Source organism: Calonectris borealis, chromosome 11, assembly GCF_964195595.1.
Source record: "Calonectris borealis chromosome 11, bCalBor7.hap1.2, whole genome shotgun sequence".
Classification (NCBI taxonomy): domain Eukaryota; kingdom Metazoa; phylum Chordata; class Aves; order Procellariiformes; family Procellariidae; genus Calonectris; species Calonectris borealis.
In genome coordinates, this window is record NC_134322.1 from 17752196 (window position 1) to 17776071 (window position 23876).

A 23876-nucleotide genomic window follows, 5' to 3' on the forward strand; every position below is an offset into this window, starting at 1 on the left:
TTATTTTTTTTCCTAGACTGGAGGAAGAGGAGATGGTGATGGTCCTGCACTACAGACAGTCCCTAATACTAGTAGTATCAGCCCCCAGAAAGGCCAGGTGACTACCTGAGCTAGTTAACGTTGGGAGTTTGCTTTGGAAAGGTATTGGAGAATGGCTTGGGAAGGAAGAACTATGAGAGCAGGACCCTGAGCTGCACTGGGTAAGTGCTTACCTGCCACATTCATTCTCCTGTTTGCCCCTGTTATTACAGGGAAACTGCAGCATGCAGAGAAGGGATACCTGGGCCACAATCTATACAATTACTTGTAGTGAGAGGTGTTTAGTTTTAACCAGAGGAGGTCACAATTACATTCCCTTGCCCACTACATGTGATCCAAATAAATTACGCACAGTGGAAGAAAATGAAGCGTCTTAGTGAGTGTGTGCTGAAATTTAAAAAAGAGAAACAGGATCAGAGCTAAGATTGGAATGTTGTAGTGTTAAAAACCTGTTTCAGCATAACTGTTTTCCTTGCAACTCTGGCACACTAATGACAGAGTTATACATCAATTAGCTGATCCAGATATTGCACCAAACAATCTGGACTATAAATCTTGTGGCTGTATCATGTAGAAAAATCCCTCAAGAATGGCAGTACTTGTTCTCCTGGTGTTGTCCATTTGCATTCTATTACTCAGAGATGTGATTATAAGGTTTTGATTAATTAAGGGATCACAGTACAAAAAGTGAGGTCATGTGCAAGGATTTTTTCAGTACTTCAGTGTGTTTCTTAAAAGGAAAAAAACCAAAACCAAAACAATCACTGAACACAGAAACTTACAATTCCATTCTGTACACTGAAGCCCAGCTGGTATTTTAAGTCTGGCCGTTTTATGAGGACAGTAGTAACAGGAGGACAGCTGACAATGTTCAGTTTGACTTGCGTCTGATTCTTGAGACCCTGTAAGATATTCCAAAAGTTAGTATTTCTGAAAAGGATCTTCATTTGCTCTTTCATTAGTGGTTTCTTAATTGCAAGAGTGTAAAGCAGCTGATCTGAGAAAGAACAGCTAGAGTTAATAGAAATCTGTTGTTAACTTTGAGATACATTTCTCTGTTTCATTTATTTCCCAAGCTGTTTGGCCCAAAAAAACATATCAAAACTTTGCCTTTAATTACTATAGAAACTTGAAGAAAGTGTTCAAGGAAAACCAAAACTTGACTACTACTTGCCCTTTTCCAGCATCTGGCTAATTAATTTCCTGCTGCTGCTGCTCTTGGTAAATCTGCACAGACATTAGATTTAGTCTCAGTGATTAAAGATAATGCATTCTGAGATTCCGTCATGTCTAGGGAATCTTCATGTACTCACTTATCTGTCCTGCAGTCTACCAGCCTCCATCCATTTCATCTACATGGAGCCCAAAGAAGCATAGTAGATTTTAAGCCTCAGATTTTAATTCAGAGGCTGTGGGGAAGCCTGAAACTTTGAAGATAGCTAAGTAACTTAATTTAGGCAAGTTTTTCAGACCTGGCCTCATTTGTTATAGTCCAGTAACAAAGCTGCAGTCAAATTCTCCAACCCTCAATTTCTGTACATTATCACCCCTGAATCTCTGTTTCTAATTCTACTTTTTGTTAACGACAAATTACTACTTTTTTTTTTTTGCAGTGATATGAAAAATCGTATCTGCTGGAAATCTACAGGGTCGCTTGTCAGAATATTACATCGCTGCTGGCTTACAACATACAGCATATAGTGTAAGTTTGGGGTACCTTTATGATCCCTTGGCATGTTGCAAGAGGTAGACCAACTAAACTGGTCCCATTAATGGACATAATTTGGTCTCCAATGCTTAGTTTTCCCGAACGGGCTGCAGGGCCTCCATTCATCATGTTAGCCAGGATAACGGTGGGTAGAATGGATCCCCATCCAGATTCCACAATCACTACCCCAAGAATTTCTCCCTTCTGCTTTTCTAGCTGGAGCTGCAATTAGAAAGAAAAAAAAACCATTTTTTGCTTTGATTCGTCTAAATTTGAGCACTAGCATCTCAGTTGTTCCTGAGTAACACCTACAAATTACAAAAAGAATTCTGTTCTTTGCCATTAGGTAGTAGCATGACTTCAAAAACGCTGTTAAAACTGTATAACACATACCTCTTTATTTTCAGGGGTATCCTCCACTTGTTTGTTGAAGGTCATATAGGTCCTTATAATAAGCAAAAAACTAACACATTGGTTAACTCTATAGAAATTGGTGGAACTGAATACCAAATGAATGAATGCCAAAGAAGTTTTTATCCTTGGAACCTGGCAGCTGGGGAGGCTGTAACATTTTGTGGCTAAGGCAATGCCTGGAACACAGGCTTGAGTTCAGCTCCACTTCTGCCATTGCCGCTCAGGTTGTCTCTTGATCTCAAGGTTGTCAGTCCTTATTTTTAGGCAAGGATCTCTTGATATTGTTGTTGTTGTTATTATTATTAACATTATTATTATTATTAATATTGAATATACTTGTGCCTAGCATGGTAATCTAAGATCCCTGATGTGCTGATGTAATGTAATTATGACTTCTCAAATATGGTGATGTTAATTGTTCAGTAATCATAGCATATCTAACTTTTACAGAAGAGGAGTAAGAGTCTAAGTAGAGAACATATTCTTTAACAAAATACTGGGAATTATTTTCTTTCAAATGTGGAAGGATAGGGACATCCGTACTTACAGGAATCACGAAGGCCAGCTGACTTTTGCTGAAGCTATCTATCGAGGCTTTGAATTAACCAGTATGCCACAACTCTGTCATCGTTCAAACATTCATAAACGAATTAGAAACAAAGGTGCCACAAAAATAATGACCTTTTTAATCACTTTGAAATGTGACACATTCGTATTTTTCTGTTCCGATTCTAAGTTAAACCAAGATTTTTGAATTTTCCCTTGTTTGCTACAAGAGAAATACTTCGTCACGCTTATATGCACATGAAAACACTTTACTGATACCTAATGACTGCAGGTGTATAAAAATACACATCAAATCATAACCTTTCTATCTGCAGGTATAGGTGAAATATGCTCTCTTCCCAAGAACACACATGCTGTAAAAAAGAACCTGTAATGCTAGAAAAAATGACTGTAAGTAGGAAAGCTGTGACTGAAGGATTAAGCAATTTGCAGTTCATCTCAAAGTAAGATTGCGTTAGGGCTCAGCATAGAAACTCTGACCTTTGGAACATGGGCCAAATCCCTATCACACTGCAGCAATATAAGACAAAGCAGAATCTGGGTGCAACTGCCCAGCTGCATTCTCATTTGGAATGCCCAGTTTTACAGTGACTTTTGTATGAAATGTAAAATGTGAAATATATGGCTGTTGTACAGAAAGAATCCATTACGTCCAAAATCAAATGTAAATAATTACACTTATGTAATTTGGGGCACTTAAGGGAAATTCTTGCCTTTTCATGCATTATGAGTGTGAAACTCCATTTCACGTGGCAGTTTTGCTGGTGTTCTAATAGAGGAAGAGAAATTGGCCTGCTCAGTGCCACAGCATCCTGGACTCCTGGTCCTTGTATCTATTAAGTAAGACATCATTTACAACATGCATTGAAATGGATTGTCATCTCTCTTTCTGTATCAATACATTGGTAAAACATAAACACACCTTACACTGTGTACTGTGAAGCACAGAGCTTATCTATGTCAGATGTAAATGTACTTTATCACTGTTTTGATCAATGGAAGCAGAAAGACCCTGAAAATGAAAAGAAGAAATTCCAAAAACTTATAAAGCTGCTTTTAGTAGCACAGTATTGATGAAGCAACACATCTTGAGATGTAAAGTCATCCTTAAAATGCCAAAGATATTTCCATGAGAACTACATTCCTCTGAAAAAATGGATCAATCTGAAACGAAATTCCAAAAATAGTTTACCTCTTTGCAGTTTTCTGAATTGGAAAAGTGTATGAGATCATCATTGTACATCTCTTGGGTATTGATGATGTCACTGTATTCTTTCTGACTGAGATCCTCTGGGTTAATTCCATTGGCTCTTAAAAATTCTTGGTAAGCCACACTGAAAGCCTGACCAATTGACTGAGCTATCAGCTGTGCCTAGAATGTAGAACAAAACACAGCTCAGAGAAAGCAGTGACAAACAGTTTACCATTGAAACCATAAGAAACAAGAGAGGTTGGGTTTTAAGAGAGTCAAAATAAAGGATCCTGTAAAGTTAGTATGGATATAAAGTCACTTTAAGGTCAGTTGTACAGAAAGACTCCATTACATCCAAAATCAGATTGCAAACTCCATTTAAAAACCCTGCTGATCTCCTTTCATCAGTACATTGCAGTAGCAAGCAGCCATATGCTATTTATGTACTCGTTCCAATAAACACTGGAGAGTACTGGCTTTGTACCAATATGGAACAGAGCTTACAGAAATACTGTCACAAACGCTGCTTCTGATCACAGTATATTTGCAGGAGTGATGAGAGAATGGATGCTCTGCTTGCACATGCCTTCACAGACATGTATGCACTGATGATTTTGGTTGTCATGTCACCTGCTGCTTCTCCACCTTGGTTTTATAGGACTGAAAACACTGCTTCAACAAAACCATCTGCTCTCTTATTACTGCCATGCTACCTGTCTCATATTCCCAGCAAAACAGTAATAGCCCTACTTACCCATTGCCCATCTACAATAGCTATTCCCATTAACACCTTGACTAGCAATGTCAGGGATGCTTTCAAGAATGCAGCCAGAGCCATGATTATAGCTTGTTAATGTTAAGAACAACTCCTCAAAATCCCCTGTGTCTTTATTAATTTTTGGAGCACTTACCTGCGTATGCATTTTACTACAGTATGCAATAAAAGGTGACTTCCCATTACAGTGGGCTGTATAGCGAGTACAATTAATGAAGCATTACAGTGACTGGTATTTGGATGTGTCAGAAATATATACACATTAGAAAGAAATCTATAGAAACTGATGATGATGATGATAATACTAACAACTTTGCAAATTCAGCACACTGCAAAAGTCAACTAATTAAAAAATTATTGAACTGCTGCAAAATTTACTTTCTTGTTCCACTAGATGGCATTGGAACACAGAGAAACAGAGGTGGAGATAAGTAAAAGGAATTTGTCAACTTTTTCTACACTTGAATTTTTTCTTTATTTTCCTGTTCTGAGTTTACTGCAGCTCACAGGAGAATGCCACGTTGAGTTTCATACATTTGTGGTTTTCAGGTACTGTATTCTGTCAGGGGATATGAGTAACTCCCAATGATCTGAGGAGGGGTTAATTGCATCTTACAACATAACTCCCTAAAAATATTACTAATCAAACTTATAAAACTATTCTGGAAATGCAACACACTTTCTTAGACAGTAGGTACATGCTAAATGCATTATGAATGCATAGGGTTTTCTGGATAACATTGTAAATCTAAATCTTCTTGCAATCAGATACACGGTGCTTTCTTTGATGCTAAAAGGTGGTTTTCTTATTTCATATGTGCTGCAGTACATAAAAACACCAATCTGCTTGACTGGAAAATTATTTTAGAAAATCAAGGACATAATTAGACTAGCCAGTCACACATCGTTCCTCCAATTTTGTGCAATTTTAAAATGTCTTTTCAAATCTTATCAATATACCTAGAGGTTTGTAGTAGTACAGTAGTACAGAAGTCATCAAGAACGTTTTTATATCGTTCCATTATTAAAGTTTATCACCAGTCCTTATTGAGTTCTTGTTGTGGTTTAACCTGACAGGCAGCCAAATACCACGATCTCCAGTGCCATTGCTGTCTCTGTAGTTAGTCCTTTGCTTTTGCCTCCGTTCTACGTTCTCAAAACAAACATGTCTAGATGTCATATTCTATTCTATTACTGCTAGTAACAGCCAGTTCTTGCAACTTAATTTCATCTATATCTCCCAAGTTTTTATGAACATTTATGAAAGTCTTCAGCATTATGTACAACCTAAAGATGATGTAATTAGTTGCTTGAAAAGGTCACCCCAGCAAAGCAGTGGCAGAGCTGAGATATTATGTTTGAGAACAATCCCAATCTAGCACTCTAACCTTTAGACGATGCCATTTTTCCTTCACAGGCTTAATTACTTTAAAATAATGAAAATGATTGCTTAGCTCAAAAAATATGCAACCTGTGAGTTGTGACTGTCTGAACCGAAGAACTCAATTCTTTTTTTAATTGGTATGACAGAAATTATATTTAAAGCTGTTCCAATATAACGATGGTCAGAAATGTTTAGTACTGCCTATTACTAATACCTGTACCTCAACTGTCAAGTTAGAAACAGACAATATATTTTGCTTTTTCTGTTTTACTAGCTTGGTATTTTTTTCCATAAATGTTTTAGGTTGAAGTCCCCTGGTCAGCCACTTCAGACACAAATATCTATTTCGCTACAAAAACAAACCTGGATGTACAATAGCAGTAAAGCAAGGTTATCTTCCTTTGCCACAAGAGGTGAGGGCATGGCACGCCAGCACTTTTCACAGGGGTGAAACAGGATGCAGCAGAGATGTATGGAACTTTTTTGCAACCACTACTTCTGCAATCCTATTTTGAGAATTGCTCCAAGTTCTTTCATCTTTTGGTATTTCTGACGCAAGCGAAAATTAGAACCTGAATTCTGAAGTGGTCACTCCTTTTTTAAATGGAATTTTAACAAAAAGTGGTTTAGGGCTAATATGGTATTAGATTTCAGAGTATCTTATGGCATAAAATGAACTGAAATTATGCTTCCTGTTGTATAGATGTTCTGAGAGAGTAGTGAGAGTGAGCTCTCCCTAGCCTTTTACTTAAGAATTGCTAAACTCTTCTGGCGGTGAAGAAAAATTCCTATAAATATAGAGAACTAAACTTTCTTAGCTCTGTTGCATTTATATAAAAATTCTAATTCATAATCTTTGCTAGGGATGAAAAAAGAGAACTGAAAAATAAACAGCTGAATGTGTCTTAAACGTCAAGGGATCAAGTCGCATGTTTGAGAGTACGTATACCAACTACAGGTAAGTAAGCCGTAAGGGAGTAAGGACTGGGTAGAGGGCAACCTTGTGCCCGCCAAGGTGATAGATGTTCTCAGCAACTTGGCTTCAGTTTGAAAGAGATCCAGAACGGTTCCACTTCATCGCCAAGTGTCTGGAGACTTGTGTGTGTTATTCTGTGCCAACCTGCTGAACTAAAGGATCCAATCCAGGATGAATGATCAATTTGATATCCCATAAATTAATTTTGGCCATGAATGGCCACTGACTTCCAGACAACTCCGAATAATTAGGTACTAAAGCACTTGGAGAAGCATTGTTGAAAGAACGCAAATGATTCTATAACACGTGAGACAAAGAGTAGATATTTTGGGACTGAGGGGGAGACACGAATTTGCGACCTGAATTTGTGGAGACAGAAAAGAGACATGAACATGGACAAACAACTGGCTAGTGTTTCCACAGATTACCTGTAGCTTCAATCAGAAAAGATTAGTGACAACAAAAATTCATTCAAGAAATTAGATGTAATTTCAGAGATTCTCTAAATGACATACATTGCTTAAATAAATTTAATTTCATTTACTTACATCCTCTGATTCAAAGACATGGCATATCATTTTGTACTGCTTTTTTCCTTCCTGTGCACCAGGTGTTGTTTCAATACAGTCTTGAGAAGCTGATCTTGGCATGCGGCGCCGCGCCATTAAAACCACAATGTTACCAATATCGGCAATATATGAGATTGTGCGCAGTGCATGATCCATCATTGTTTCCTACATAAAACAAAGAGAAATAAAGTCGTTCTTCATGCCTGCTGTTATTCTACAAATGCTGCGTCTTCCCTCTCCTTGATGGCCTATTGCTTGAGAATGACAAAAGCTACAGACGCACTTTCTATGGGCCCAGATCTGACATTCCCTACGCAGGGGCTGAACTCCAACTGAAGACATAGTGGCTGTTCAAGAAATTGGCTTCAATACAAGTGTTGCCTGAGCAAATACAACATGGTTGCTACTATAAAGCAATAATTAAGCAATAATTGCAATAAAGCAATACTGTAAAACATACTAATGTTTTATAAACATTTTCATGCTGTTGGAAAATTATGTTTCCCTTTTGTATTGGTTTTGCTGAATGAAGCAGATGCATTTCACAATAACAGAACAAGTGTTAGGGAAGTCATATGTATATGAGAAAATGTTATAATTTCCTGATATTTTTTTTTTTTATCATGGCCTATAATAGCAATAATATCTAAGGTAAAATTTTCTCATATACATCAAAGTGATACTTACTTTCTTTGTAAAGAACTATGAAGGCAGTATTTCACCTTCTCTGTAGGCAGAATTTTTAATACTTTTTTCTGGCTACCTACGTATCTCCGATCAGTTTGGAGGGAACTGGTCTAGTGTCTGGGCTCACAGTCAAAACCCTATTCCAATCAATGTCATTAGACTGCCAATTCAGTTGTGCTGGGAGAACTCAACTCAGAAGAGCCATTGCCTGTGAGAATGATTTTAAGTGGAAACCTGTCCAAGCTTCATCCTGATGAACATTTCTTATGTAAGAACACCATGAAGAGTACTAAATATAAAAAGTCTTGAAACTTCCTGCCTCTATCTCAAATCCCTGAGCTCTGCATCCTTTTAATTACTTTAGCCTTTTAAATTCTTATTTTACTTTCTGCTATTAGCAGGGAAATCCCAACCTACTATTTCCAAATGTTTTTCCCACAGGAATATATCATTATTCAGTGGCTTTGATTAAGTATTGAGTTGCCTTCGACAAATGAAAGCGCATATTTGTGGTCAGAGAAGGATCTGTTGTCACTAAACTGGTTTTATTTCAGATATTACTATTTTATGTTTTGTTTCCATCTCCAGTCCATGCTTCTATCGATTGTTTCTTATAGAAAAGAGCAATGAGGTCCCAGAAGGAAGAACTTTCAAGGACATTTTATAACAGTTTCTGTGCACTACTAACTATGCACTTGTAGTAAGTTTTATTATTTCTGAACTCAGCATTAAGTATGAATAAATTAACATGGCTCAACAGCTAGCCATCTCATTTTCATTAAAAGGTTTCTCTATGTAAAATAATGTTATTTTAATAAAACAATGTATGTGACATTGCTATAGTGATAATTTCAAAGGATTTTGATATATTTAGGACTGCAAAGACAAAGAGAATTATATACTTGTTCACACTAATGTTTCAGACAATTATTTGTACCTTCATACAGGTTTTATTCAAGATACTGTATGAGCAACCTGATTTCTCCTTTAGTTTTTTTTTTAAATAAAAATAAATAAAAAGCCACAACTTCTCTAAGTTCCCAGAAAGGCGTGTTGCTATGGAAGCTGTTCCGCAATGGTAAGAAACTTTTAGGTTTAAAATGAGAGTTTTAGGAATGCTCATGCAATCAAGTAATTTGATTGACTGTATTTCCTTTAAGTGCCTTGAAAAAATCACTATTACTGAAGTCTGTGCATAATTACGGAGGAAGAGAAATTCCTAGGGAAAAAAGTTAATATAACTTATGTTAGTAATGCTTATCCGGCAGATATTTTGACAATTTAGACAAAATATAAGAAAAAGCCTCCTCGTTATAAGGACCCATAGAAGCCATAAAATGGTACTTTAAGTAGTGATGATTTACATTTTTCCCTGAGGAGACATTCAAGGACTGTATGTTGCTCTTCACTATGTGACTGTGCTGTCCCTTCTCACCCCACTACTGCCCACATATCACCATCTGACTTGAGGTGCTCGTCCTCTGTATTTGGAGCAGTCAGCCTTTGCTCCTTCTCAGTTTCAAACAAAGCCAGACTCTACTTTCCCGACATGCGAGTGAAATGCCTGTGTCCTGTTACAAGGGCCACACGATGTGTGCACTTCTTGTGTGACAAAGAGAAGACTGCAGGAGGCTCATGAGAGGTAATTTCAGTATCAGGCTGCCAGGGTAATTAGTTCAGCTCTCAGATGTGGCTGGTGTGCTGTACTGAATCCAATCTGTTGCCCTTGGCTGAACATCCTTGTTTTAAGGCAAAAAAGAGTCCAAATCCTATTTTTATGGGACATTTCAAACCTGAGCTTTATAGGTTTCTTCAACTGGATGCTGCTTACTTTAAAACCTTATGCTAAGTAGTTATTTTAATTAAGATAAAGCTTTCTATTGAAATAAAGACCAAGAAAGTGCCTCCAAACCATGCTTTGTTAGCTTTGTTTTCCATCATTTCTTTACATATTTTGCTATTGTAGAGATGAACTGTTCTCTTCTTAAAGAAACAGAAAGGGCCCATCTGAAAATTCCTTCTTGCTGGTGTCATTGGTCAGTTTGGAGGGTTTTCCAGACTTTTATTTATTGCTCAAATTGGGAACAACCAGAAGAATAATAGTTTTATTGGCCAAACTATCTGAGGATATCCCCTTCCCCACCTGCCCCGACCCGAACAGCTAAAAACATCCACTAAATTCTGCCTGAATTGGAATTAAAAAAAATTGATTATTGAATCAATTTTTTTCACTTTACTTTGTGATCTCTATTAGTTTTAAGTCAGTAAATTGCTTTCTGGTGTCTAATATATCTTTGGTTCTTTGCCAAGAGGTTGTCTCTGCTGCTTTTGGCATCTGCTTGGATATATATATGGATATTTCTAATGTGAAGAAAGAAAAATCGACTACAGGTTTGTTGTTTGTTTTGGTTTGGTTTTTTAACTAAGAAGGCCTTTTGTGGTTTGTTTTTTTTTTTTTAAATCATTTGCTAGTGGCTCTTGATATGTATCAGAATATCCCACTGAGCAGCATAAGGTCAGTTTTCATCTAACTCAATCATATTAGATGACTGAGATACCCTCCTTGCTGTGTCTGTAGTGGCAGGGTTTCCCTTGATATCTGATCTTCAAAAAAACCCTATAATGTCGTATGAGATAATACACGATTTTCATAATTTATATAAGCAGCAGCATCCTTTATATAAACAGCTAGGTATTAGTTTACCATTAGTTGAACAAATCTCTAAGGCCTAAGAGAGAAAGATTGTTCCTCAAGTCAACAAGAGTAATTGTTTCAAGAATTTCAGTACAATTTAACTTGACAGAGAAAGAAAAATACAAATAATCATTGTTTCTTAGAACCACCTGTCTTACTGAAGAGAATCACTACCAATAAAATTATTGTAATGATTCTTCTCAGGCTTGAAATAAAATGTTCTATGCTTATCCCTAAACTATGAAAAGTGATGATGGTTAAGAGATGGTTTGGGGGGGTGTCTCTAAGGGTTGCAGGGGCTCAGTAGGATTTATAGCACTTCTCTCAGTATGGAAAAATGTTTTATAATGGACATCTCTCAGCAGGATCTTGGAGTTCTGCAGAGATAATTGCTTTTCTGCAGAGATAATTGCTTTTCAGCAGTCTGCGCTAAGTATTCTGTAAGGCTGTAATCATACATGCAGTGTGCACAAGAGTGAATGGACTGGGAAAATGAATGCATTTAATCTCACCTGCCAAGAAAGTCTTTCTGTCCGTATCATCACGCAGAAGTTACTCAAAGGTTTTTTTTTATTTTCCCCTTATAGGGGTGAAAGCAGTCATTCCCCCACTCCCTCCCACCTTTTTCCTGTCTAATGCAAATACAATTAGGAATAAGGCAAATAACATGTAGTGACTGTAAACGTCTTTACTTTTGACTTACTCGTGACTTGACTTTTTCCTTTCTCACTCCATATTCCATTCCACTCTATTTTCCATTACCATTATTTCATTTTCATCCTTGCTCTTCCTTTCCCATGAATCTCTCCATCTCTGCCCATCTGCTTCTCTATTCTTTCCCTCATCCCATCCATTCCATCCTTATATTTGTCCTTAGAAATTCAGCCTCTCTCTTGGCCTTTTTCAAACCCCCTGTTCTATCTTCTCCTGTCCAGATTCCTCTTTCTCAGAATCTCCCTTCCTTTCTAAGGAACTCTTTTAGAATCCCGTTTGTTGTCCCTCTTGAAACCCAAAGAACACCTGAAGGAGGAAAACCTAAGCATTTTCCAAGCTTTCAAGTGATGTAGTCCTGTGGGAGTGTGAATTAGACAGCCTAACAAGTCAGAAGATTTTATGGAACCAATCGTCTACCAGAGGGCTCTGCACATACACATTTGTGACCTCTATATCTATCTTTTGCTCTGCTAGTTTTCCTAGTTGCTTCACTCCCAGCTTCTCTTCACTGAGTGAGCAAGAAGATGGGAGAGGATGCTGTGATATTTATACTGTTTTCGTGCACTGACTGCAAGCCCGTAAAGCTGTGGCAGTCAGGGAAGAATTGCTCTCACGTGAAGCAGGCATGTGGCCAAACCTAAGGTTGCTTCTACCACGTATACTAAACAGGTGGTCAACTTGGGCTGAATGATAAGCAACTAAAAAGTGGCAGGGGTGCCACTTCCTAGTGTTGCTGAGGGCAACAGAATCACCAGAGCTGGCTCTGTTCTAAAGTGGCAATACACCTTATTGGTGCTACTCAGCATTTTGAACCCTGCTGCATGTAATTTTTTAACTGGGAATTTTACATTTTAAATCAGCTGCTACCTCATGTGAGCTATACAACGCTACAGATGGATTAAAACGTGGATGGCACACTGCAGAAATAGGTTTATATAACTGTTAAAGCCATGAAAGAACAGATTGTCTCTGCCAGCTGCCACACCAGCTGAAATAGACCTACGGTAATTACACCAGTCAGGAAACTTCACTAGCACTGAAAAATAATACCAAGCCAAAAATGCAAAAGCACGCTGACAGCAATGCTAAAAAGTCATGGGAATAAGTCTTTTACAGCTCTCTGAAAGACCCACTGTGAAAAAAAAAAAAACCACCAGGGCAAACGCCAGAGAGCTTGTAATTAACATAATTTCCAATATTGCTATTTTCATCTAGTTGAATAGCTCATCCTAGACACCATTCCTCATGGTGCATTGCATTTTATATCACTAGAAATCTCAGGGGAATCAGGAGAAAAAGATTAACAGTTACTTTGACTAAGTGTTTATGGTCTGCCTCAAAGAACTTTCCTTTTTTAGTCTTAAAAGGGTTGGTGTTCAGCTGAAATGCTGAACTATTTAAAGAAGGGAAAGAGTGACTTCCACTAAGACTAGTCCTTACTCAACAAAGAGAACTTACCTATTTACTGCCATACATTCCAACTATAAACTGTAGCTGTTCATTTATCATAACTGTCTGTAGTTATCTTTACACTGATAATTAGTAGCATTTCATTTTCTGCTAATGCAAAAAGTAGTCAGAAGCTTTGATAATATACTCTCTGGATGATGCACATTTACCGTGAGGTAAACAAAAAGGCTGAGACATAACAAACAGTGGTATTGGTTACCATGGATGAAATGCAGTATCAGGACGATTTATGGATGGCAGATTGTAAATACTGCTGCCCATGTTAGATGGGATATTCTACTCCTCATCTGGCCCTATCTCTTGGGAGTTCTAGTGGCATATTAAGGACATCTGCTTACGTTAAAAAGAAAAATAATCAATTTCCTGGAGATGCTATCATTACCCTCACATTTAAAGATAGTAATGCTCTCTTAAAGGTCCGGAAGAAGTAGATGCCTCATGGTTTGCATTGTTAAAAAACCAAAGTATATACTAATTGAAAATAAAACTAAATCCTACGTGTAGAGTGCTACATTTTTCTTTATTGAAATATCTCCTATAGTTTCAGCTCATTTCTTCAGTTAGCTGTGTTATTTCTGAACTCTGATCTTATATACCAAGATATAAGTTCAATGATCATTTTCTCTTTTCATCTTCCAAGTTGTTTATGAAAATATTGAACAGTACTACATCAAAGAAACATGCTTGTGAGTCTCCCTCTGCTCTCTATCTCTTTATATTGCCGTCTATATGGCAATATATCAGAAATAAGTACTACTCAGAAATTTTTTTAGCCTGCTTGTATCTCTTGTATCTAGATCACATAATCTAGAAAATATTATATGAGATAAAAGCCTTATTTAAGTCAATAGGTGATGTGTGCTGCTTCTGTGCCATGGACAAATGTATTCCCCGTCATGAAAGAAAACGATTGATTTGACATAACTTACTTTTGACAAATTTGTGCTGAGTCTTGCTCATCTCTACTCATAAACTGCTTAAAAGGGTTTGTTTGTTTTGATATCTTTCTGACAGTTAAACTTACCTATAATCCTTGGTCTGTTCTGCTACTAAAAAAAAGACTAAATATTACCGTCATAAGTTTTGGAAGAGTATCATTGAAAGGATAGCATAAGGTCACTCCAACCATTTTTCCAAATACTACAAGATGAATTTTCTAGTTTGGCTGTATCTAGCTTAACTAAGCACTTTCTAAATGGTTTGTTCTTTGATGTAATTTGAGGTCTTACCATTTTTCAACTGCTGCTATCTGCATACAGTGGAGTTTTTTTAGTGAAAACTAAAGCAAAGCGTCACTAAAATTTCCCTTTTCAAAGCCTCTCATAAGAATGAAAATTTAAAGACTTTCTGTATGTATGATCAAAGTCTAAGAGATCTTGTCAGATTATTATACTAAATATTGGGCTCCATGTACAAATTATATGTACGTAATTGTAAATTCCTTAAAAAAAATCCTTCTTATGAAGATCGTCTCTTATTGAATATATATATGTATTCCTAGATGAGGCTAATTATTGCTTTGGTTGCCATCTACTTCTTTAATATGAATAATTTACCTTAGGCAAAGAGGATGGTAGCTCAGATGTGATTTATGGAAAAACTGGAGGTTAAGTGTTAAAAATGGCAAGATATTAATAGCTTAGTCAAAGCAGCAAATGGCTTCCCTGTTAGACCATAAATTTGGGTACTGAAACTGTTTCAGAGAAACTTTGCATTCTGAAAGATTTTTGAATCTTTTCCTAAATTGAATTATAGGTCTCAGTAACATGCAGACATTTTCCAATACATCAAATAAGCAAAACTGGTGTCAGTATTAATATATTGGCAAATGGCAAGTGTTACAACAATAGCAGATCTAACGCTACTCTTTCTGAATATTCCCACAACAATGAATTTATCCAAAATATCCTGCACCTGGGTCGGGGCAACCCCCAGTATCAAGACAGGCTGGGGGATGAAGGGATTGAGAGCAGCGCTGCCGAGAAGGACTTGGGGGTACTGGTGGATGAAAAGCTGGACATCAGCCGACAATGCGCGCTCGCAGCCCAGAAGGCCAACGGTATCCTGGGCTGCATCACCAGCAGCGTGGCCAGCAGGTCGAGGGAGGTGCTTCTGCCCCTCTGCTCTGCTCTGGTGAGACCCCCCCTGCAGTGCTGCGTCCAGCTCTGGAGCCCTCAGCACAGGACAGACATGGACCTGTTGGAGCGGGTCCAGAGGAGGCCACGAAAATGATCAGGGGGGTGGAACGCCTCTCCTGTGAAGAAAGGCTGAGAGCTGGGGTTGTTCAGCCTGGAGAAGAGAAGGCTTCAGGGAGACCTCATTGCAGCCTGTCAGTACTTAAAGGGGGCTTATAAGAAAGATGGGGACAGACTTTTTAGCAGGGCCTGTTGCGACAGGACAAGGGGGAATGGTTTTAAACTAAAAGAGGGCAGATTTAGACCAGATATAGGAAGAAAATTTTTACAATGAGGGTGGTAAAACACTGGCACAGGTTGCCCAGAGAGGTGATAGATGCCCCATCCCTGGAAACATTCAAGGTCAGGTTGGATGGGGCTCTGAGCAACCTGATCTGGTTGAAGATGTCCCTGCCCACGGCAGGGGGGTTGGACTAGATGGCCTTTAAAGGTCCCTTCCAACCCAAACTATTCTATGAAATCTAGTTAAGTTTCCCTCTAATAGTATAAGAGTGCAATCTACCGCAACATTATTCTTGAAGACTTTTAATCATAACTTACCTGTGTGTCTGCATTTAACACTTTGATTCTCTGTGTAGAGATGAACAGATCCACTTCAGTCAAGGCCTGGGAATCTCCCTCTGAAGTCTATAAGACAGATGCTTTGTTACAAGGGGAATTTTAATTTCTTCTTTAGAATGACAAATTCACTGATTGCTTCAGGCATAATGTGATGTGAGGCAATCGCACCGTTAAACCACTACTAAGACAGCTATTCAAAGGTGTTTCTAAATACATGCAAAGAATGCATTTATTGCATAGAAAGAGTGAAGCATACTCTGATTTTGTGGGTAAGAGTGAATTTTCGGAGCCCATGGGACTGATAACTCAAGTACTAAAATTCTCTATTTATAGCCAGAACGGGAGAAAGAGTACGGCTGTTTCTTCCCCACTGTCTCATCGATGCACTTCAGTACTTGAGGCACCGGAATTGAGAAAGTAGGAGAACTGAGAAAGTGACTTACTCCCCATCAGCTGCTTAGCCCTTGCATCTTCAGTGAGCTCACCAAAAGAAGTGCAAGCTGGTACTCAGTGCTGTGGTGGGGTTTAGGGTTTTTTTAGATTTTTAGTTTAGTTTTTTTCTAGAAAATAAGGACCTGAATTAATATTCCTCTCGTATCACAGAAAGCCATCAGCTGACTTTTAGACCTCAACTTCTGAGCACTGCTCACTAGGGAAACAGTTCCATATCCCATTAGAAAACATGGTCACAGAGCAAGTGGGATTATAGTGTAATGCCACATGGTTTCCTAAGTGTGAGTCCTGGCTCTGCCCATGTGAGAAAACAGGAGAGAAAGTGGCAAAGCAGCTGCTACCTCTCACTGTAGTGTCATCCAAGAGCTTACCTAATACTCTGAGTTCCAGCAGGAACCTGTTGATTCCTCCAGGCCACAGTGCACTATTGCAACTGGTATTTAGCAGCACCCTATTTAGCAGCCTCAGAATAAAATGGCCACAGACTGTTATCACCCAGTGCTCAAGGCAGGCATCAATCTCTAGGTCAGAGACTGGTTCTTTGATGAAACAGTGCAAGGAAGAATGATGTATTTGCTGCTCTTTTCTGTAATTATAAAGGCTTAGCTGTGCCTATAATTCATTCAGATTAATTTTATTTGAATTAAGTCTCATCCAGCAAAATACAAAGCAAGCACATACTTCAGCAGAGATTACTTGCATTGCTTTCATCCAAGACCATCAAAAAGAGCAAGTTTAATTTTAGTGATATTTTTGTCAACTGTATTTAGTTAACTGAAGTATAGTTTTTAACTGAGTGAAATGTCTCCTGTATGAGTTGTTCCAGCTACTACCTGGTAAATTTATTTTATTTGTTTTTAAATATCAACAGTAATTTAATAAATACATAGAAAGTCACAGGCACACGAAATACATCTTGCTGCTTTGGTTAGTAAAATAAAAATAAGCGTTACATGAAAAAAAATCTCCTGGATAACATTGGCTGTATATCTGGACTAAACAAATCACAGGTATTCAACAGAAGAAAAGCAGCAGACAGGCACTCCAGCAAATGAACAATGAAGAAAATGAGTTCATTTTATTCCATCCAGTGTTCTACTTAACAAAGAAGAAACCAAAATGACAACTTTATGAGGATCCATAATGAAAGACACAACAGTCCATGGAGAACAAGTACAACAAAAATGTGAGTAAACATTAGCATTCAAGAAAAACAGTTTACACACCGCTTTTTTCTTGATTTTAGCCGCCTTTTGCATCCTCTGAGGAGTAGCATAAAAAAAGAATGCAGACAGATGTACACACAGAGAAAGAGAAAAGGCAGTGTGGGAAGTCAGGGAAACCCTTTGACTATGAATCCAGATTGTTAAAAATTAAAAATTTGGGGGAGAAGGATGTGCAAGAAAGAAAGATTTGTATATATCTTTAGCAGTTCTCAAGCATAATTGGATTTAATGGCATTATGCATGTTGTTGACTGATTACAAAAAAATTGGTACCAAAGAGTGTTGTCAGTTAACAGCTGCTCATAATATTTATCCTGCTATATGCACAGCAGTCTAAAATGACAGTACATGCACTATTTTAAACTCAAGGTTTTCTATCCATATTAATCATACATCTACATGTAATTGTTGAACAAAATGTAACTCAAGCTCTCTTCCATGACTCTCTAAAGTAGTCAAGTATCCCTGACAGATTAGCATCGCTATTAATACACGAAACAGTTTTTAGGGAGTTAATTGCAATAACACTTACTGCTTGAGACACCACAATATGCTAAACAGAAATTCAAAGGTTTGCAAAGTTTAAAGAACTGGACCTTTCTTGCCTTCCATTTATTTCTAAATGCCAAATCAATCATCAATCATAACAGTCTCTTGCTAAGTAAATGATTTTCCCAAACCGGTTTCCTTCAAAAACATGCAGTTTTTACCAATTAAATATTTTACTGACTAAGCACATAATTTTTCTATTAGCATTTAAATCTACCTCTTTCTAACCATGTGTTTATTTAGATGTAGTATTTACAGCAGATCCACAAAAATTTGTAAAAGAAAAATCTCCCACTTGAATTATTAACCAAAAAAAGCATTTTTTTACACAGCTGTATGAAACGGTCTATGCAACATTATTTACACAGAAATTGTTCACTGTAAATAACACCAAATCCAAACACAATGAATGAATGAATCCAAACACAAGCAATGAATCTTCTTGTCCTAAAAAAGTAATAATTCAATATATTGAGAGTAATCTTTACGATTTGTAGTAAGTTAAAGTGACATAAGAGGAAAACAACAGTCAAACAAATATCCTGTACTTTGCCATTGGAATATTTCCTAATTGCAGTCTGCAATTTGTCTTTAATACTTGAATTCTTCATACAGCTTCCAAACAATTTTGAATAGACTCTGGAATAATTTATATTTTATTCCTCAGAGACGCTGTATGTATTTTCATAATAAGCACTGGAAAGTAATGGTATTTACAGTACTAGATCTATATTCACCTAAGTGCACTTCAGAATAGGTTTGAAGCTGCAGATCCTGTACTGTTTAGAGATCAACTGCCAAAGCATCAGAGAGTATTCTATAAACCATAAAAATTCCTTACCTTAACACGGCTCACTGCCTCTTGGGCCTGCATCATTCTTATGTTTTTGGAAGGGTTGCGCTCAGAGAGCAGCTGTGTAGAGCCCAGGTAATTGGCTGCAAAGATGATTCCATCAATGAGGTCTTCAGGTTCACAAGGTCCTGGAACTGACATGAGACATTTACAGTTACTGCCTTTCAAAAGAGGATAGAGAAATGAGAAATTGAATAAAGGATATTGAGGCTTGAACAACCTTTTTAATACCTTTTCTAATATGAAACAGGTGAAGAAATCCAGTGCAAAATAAATGATGTTTTTCCCTATAATTATTTCCCCAAAAAACATATTAACCGAACATACAGTATTTAAAACAATGGTTTGATTGTGGAATTCTAGAGGAAAATCACTGGAAAATTTTTACTGTGCTGCACTGATAAACACATTGGAATTATTTGCAAGTTTCAGAAATGCTGATAGGTTCCTTTATCGTAACTTTCTTACTGTTTGTATGTATGACTGTTACAGTGCGTGAGCTAAACTTCTGCTTGAATACAGATTTGTGTTTCCACATTTTTTTGAGATGTTTGTAGAAGTGCACAGTCCCCAAACATTATCTCTGGCAAAAATACTGATGATCAATGGGCACAAGGGTGTACTTTGCTTCAGCAAAAGTCCACCAGGAAACTTAACAGTTAAGAAAGTTTAGGAAACAAGAGAAGCAGGCATCGTGATGCTGTTTAGTCGTGTGTAAGGCCTGAATTCAGAGACTGATAGAAAATACAGTTCCCAGGCTGGTACAGATTGTATAAACTGAGAACTGGAGAAACATGCTTCAGTAGAGGAGTTCATAAAACGTTCATAGTCTCATCAAGGGTATCTGCACAATAGGTCATACAGCCTTTTCCTCTGAAAGCAGGGAAGTCACAGAAGGAAGTTATGGAAAAGGAGCACATGGAAAGAGTATGAAAAATTTCATGTTAAACAAGAGAGAAAAATAGTGGAACTTAAAAACATCTTGATATTTTTTAAATTTTAGCCTTCATTCAACAAAATGACTTTGCATACATTTAGTATTAATTACATAGTGACTTTGTTGAGATTCTAACATTAACTTGTATTTTGCAAGTTGTTTCTTTCCAAGGATGAAAAAGGAGGGGCAGGAAGAAGAGAATAAAGGATAGTATTTATATCATACTGGGACTATGCTCATCATCCTCTTTATTCAGCTGTTAAGCTTTACATCTAGCTTGATTAGATCAACAGTAAAGAACAGTCATTCCAGAGTTTGGCTGAAATCTCTTGACAGTGAGTATTTTCTGTTCCTCAACAGTTTTATAAAGGAAATTTGCTTTGAGCTGTATCAACTTGCCAAGCTGCTAACACATTTTTTTGAAGTATATCAATCTCGTGTGTGAGGACAAAAAAATGACACTGAAGGGAGATGCTAATTTAAAAAAAAGTTTTCTTGTACAGTGGATTAGTTCAATTTATTTACAATCAATCAAATCTGGAAGATTAATATGTGGAGAAGGAAAAATATTCGGCATGCTATGCTGATGAAATTTACTGAAATAGTAATATATATATAGCACATATATCTTTTAGTGAGCAGTTGTATCCCTCATTTTCCCATTCTAAGTTAGAAAAAGTCTTCCAACAGAAAATAAGCTTGATTGATTGAAAGAAGTGACTTTCTTCTTCAAGCAGACCTCACATTCGCCTGCTGGAAATGTCAACCCCCAGCAAAACCCCTCCAGTCTTTGTAACTCAGTAATCGAAGTATGTAAACACACATATGTATTTATACCCGTCCTGCACTCTTCAGAAAGCCGATATTAACTAACAATGCTCACACAAAATGGAGTTCATGCATCTGTACTTCTTTCAGCATGCAACAAAATATTAATGTTGCATCATATTGACATCTTGTTTCAAGGGTAGCAAAGAGGGAAATTAATTAAAGATGTGAATTTAATGTTAAGTTAGCAAAACTTCATTAGATACCTGCATCAACACGCTCATTCAAACTTAAAGTGGCTTTAATTTTGTTTTCCTTCATTCACTTCAGGCTAAGTAAATCAGGCTAAATTGAATCAAGGTTGCTTTGACTCTGAAATACGCTTATCCACATAATGTTTCCATCAGTTTAACTAACCTCCTTTAGTAGTTAATTTAGATTAATTTTCTTGAAATATTTTGTGTGTCTGAAGACAAGTAAAATTGCAATTCTTGGTACAAATTCTAATACAGTCATTACTACATCAAGCAAAGACCAAAATTCTAAGTGTCTGCAGGATTTGTCAACAAAAAAAGTTGTGCTGGTTATTTAAAACATATCAGTCCCTTAATCTACTTCCTTTCCATCCCAAAAGCTCTGGCTGAACTCAGGAAAGCTTGTTTTCTCTTCAATTATTTTCAAGTATGTAGAATTTGGCCCACTTCTGGTTATATCGGTGCTCTGTACATTTTTGAGCAAGACATTTTTGTCTTGATTTTCAAGTCATTGATAGGCTATGTCAAAGATACTTTCCTTTCAAAGACATGTTTAGAGATCTATTTTCACGTATACACTGCTAGCATCTCCGAGCATGAAACAGTAATCCCCACCATATCTTAGGGGTCTGTGAAATTAATGGGTGTTCCAAAAAAAAAAAATTCTTCTCATGTCTTGGCTGTCTGGTGACAGCAATAGTGTTTTTAACTAATTTGTCTGAAAAACTTCTTGAACATGGAAATAACCTAGAGTTTTAAGCAATTTTATTATCTTAATTTTATTTTTTTGGACTCTTTGAAGATTGGGGTTTTTTGGTTGGATATGGTTTCATCATCTCTTCACAGCATTAGAAAGTGATTTTTTGCAGAATCACTATACTAGCAACAAATTCTGCAACATCATGTATAAAACAACAGCATGTATAAAATGCTTATAGCAATAGCTAATACAGATACCACCACCCCCCCCCAAAAAAAAAGACATGTTGGGTGGAAAACATTTCCAACATACATTTCCCATCATGAAGGCAATGTAAGCAACTGTCAGGTAAAGTAAGACATCTGTTGGAAGGATAGAATGGTATTGAAAATTGCCAGGGTCAAACTGGGTTACCTGAGTGTTTTCTTCCCTTGTCTATGACTGCTTTAAATAATATAAAAATGCAGGCTTGGCTGAGGTCCCAGCTCATCAGAGCACTTAAGCATGCCCTTGACTGTAAGCATGTGTAAGGCTTACTGATGAAGAAGGGAAGAAGAAAGAAATAGATTTGAAACTTGAAGATTAGTTTGGTGTGAACAAAGAGTGGAATTTTATGTTGAGTATTGGTGCTTAAACATTAGATAACTGTTTCTGAAAAATCTGACTGTAAATTTCTGCACTATCTTATCAATGCAATAGAGATTACTTGGATTTCTGCTGATCTATTAATGCAACAAGCATAAACATATTTCTAGACTAAGTAGACTAGGTCTAAACATTTTTAAATTAACTTATATCTTTTGTATTCGTAAAATAAGAAAAAGAATACTCATTCAATAATTCAGCATAACTGAATTTAATAATCTGTTAGGAACATATTTTTATATTTATTTAAAATCATCTGTAAACCAAGGATTGAGACAGTATTAGAGGCTGTGCTCAGCGCACAGAAGCACTTTCAACTTCCTGCTGAGAACCATCATACTCCACGAAGTCACCGAGACCTTAGGGTGCGTGGCACTGCAGCAGATTTGCATAAGGAGTAAATAGACACAGGGCATATGTCAGCTTGCAGAATGCCTATCTACAAAGAAGTTCCATGTTTTGGCTGATTTCTGTACTTCATCATGATTGTGACTGTGCAAGGGAATGACATTTATGGTGATAGGACAAATATAGAGAGCAAAAAAGCCAGAACCCCTGAACATGGAACTAATTACCACTACAAGCATGTAGTGGTACTGCTACTGAAACAATTATAATAGCAAAAGGACACATTTCCAATATTTTTTGTGCCTGTTAGCTGATTTGTTTTTATGTCCACATGGCATATGAAAAATATTATGTATTCATAGAGATATAGATATAACTACTGTAGTTAAGGAGTCGTGCTGAAAGCTAAGTGCCTGAACAGTTGAATATGAATATAACCAGAATACGGTTGTGATATCACTGTCAAAGCTCAGGGAAGAACAGGGAGTGTTAGCTGGCAGAATCTTTTCTTATGTGCAGTAGGGTCCTGTTCCTTTTGGGACTCTACATACAAATTAGTAATAAAAACTGTGGTTTTCTTTGAATTCAGAAAGCAGTCATGTTAGCTATCATAAGCTCCTAGTGAGCTACATATTTATTTGTATTAGGCAATGCCATATAATACCTGCAATAGAAAAAGCCTAATAGATAACTTATCCTCACATACTGTGTGACTGTAGAAAAAATGCAGAGAAAGTAAAATGACTGAACTAAAAAAAAAAGTATTATGCTATCTAAAAGAGTATACTGACCCCTTTCCAACAGAGTAGTGAGCTGATTGGTAAGAAAAGAAAAAGACATAACCTTTTTATCCCAATAAAATTAAAATGTGCAGTTGTATCTGCAAGCGCTGTGAGGGGTGAATTTTCTGTTTTAAAGCTCTACTCATGCTGGCCTCTATAGTTGTCTCTATACAATCAGTAGATGCTTATTACAAAGTATCAGCTTGCTTTCTTGTCTCTGCCACCTTTGGGGAATGCATTTAATTCACCTCTGTTCAGGGCCTGTTAGCCAGTACATGCCAAGTGTTACATGTAATTTCCTTCAGATGTCAATCTGTGTAACAGGGGCAATCTTTGAACCCTCCACTTGCTCTAGCTCTTCAAGGAAATGACTAAAAACAGAAGTTGCTAGTCAAGCTGATGAGATCAGGGAATAG

At 37.1% G+C, this 23876-nt stretch overlaps 1 protein-coding gene across 6 annotated transcripts in view; it reads right to left on the reverse strand.

Annotated features, from left to right (window-relative positions):
- Nucleotides 1-23876, reverse strand: part of APBA2 (amyloid beta precursor protein binding family A member 2) — a 112210-nt gene that overhangs the window by 8673 nt on the left and 79661 nt on the right. For 3 of the 6 annotated variants that reach the window (XM_075160254.1, XM_075160255.1, XM_075160256.1), the window contains 7 exons: nt 19015-19160; nt 17626-17661; nt 15926-16012; nt 7604-7789; nt 3921-4100; nt 1757-1969; nt 822-941 (listed from right to left, as the gene is read on the reverse strand). In XM_075160254.1, the coding sequence (XP_075016355.1) occupies nt 822-941; nt 1757-1969; nt 3921-4100; nt 7604-7789; nt 15926-16012; nt 17626-17661; nt 19015-19160 (968 nt within the window). The remainder of the gene's footprint in view (nt 1-821; nt 942-1756; nt 1970-3920; nt 4101-7603; nt 7790-15925; nt 16013-17625; nt 17662-19014; nt 19161-23876) is intronic. The other 3 variants (XM_075160257.1, XM_075160258.1, XM_075160259.1) reach the window with 1 other exon arrangement.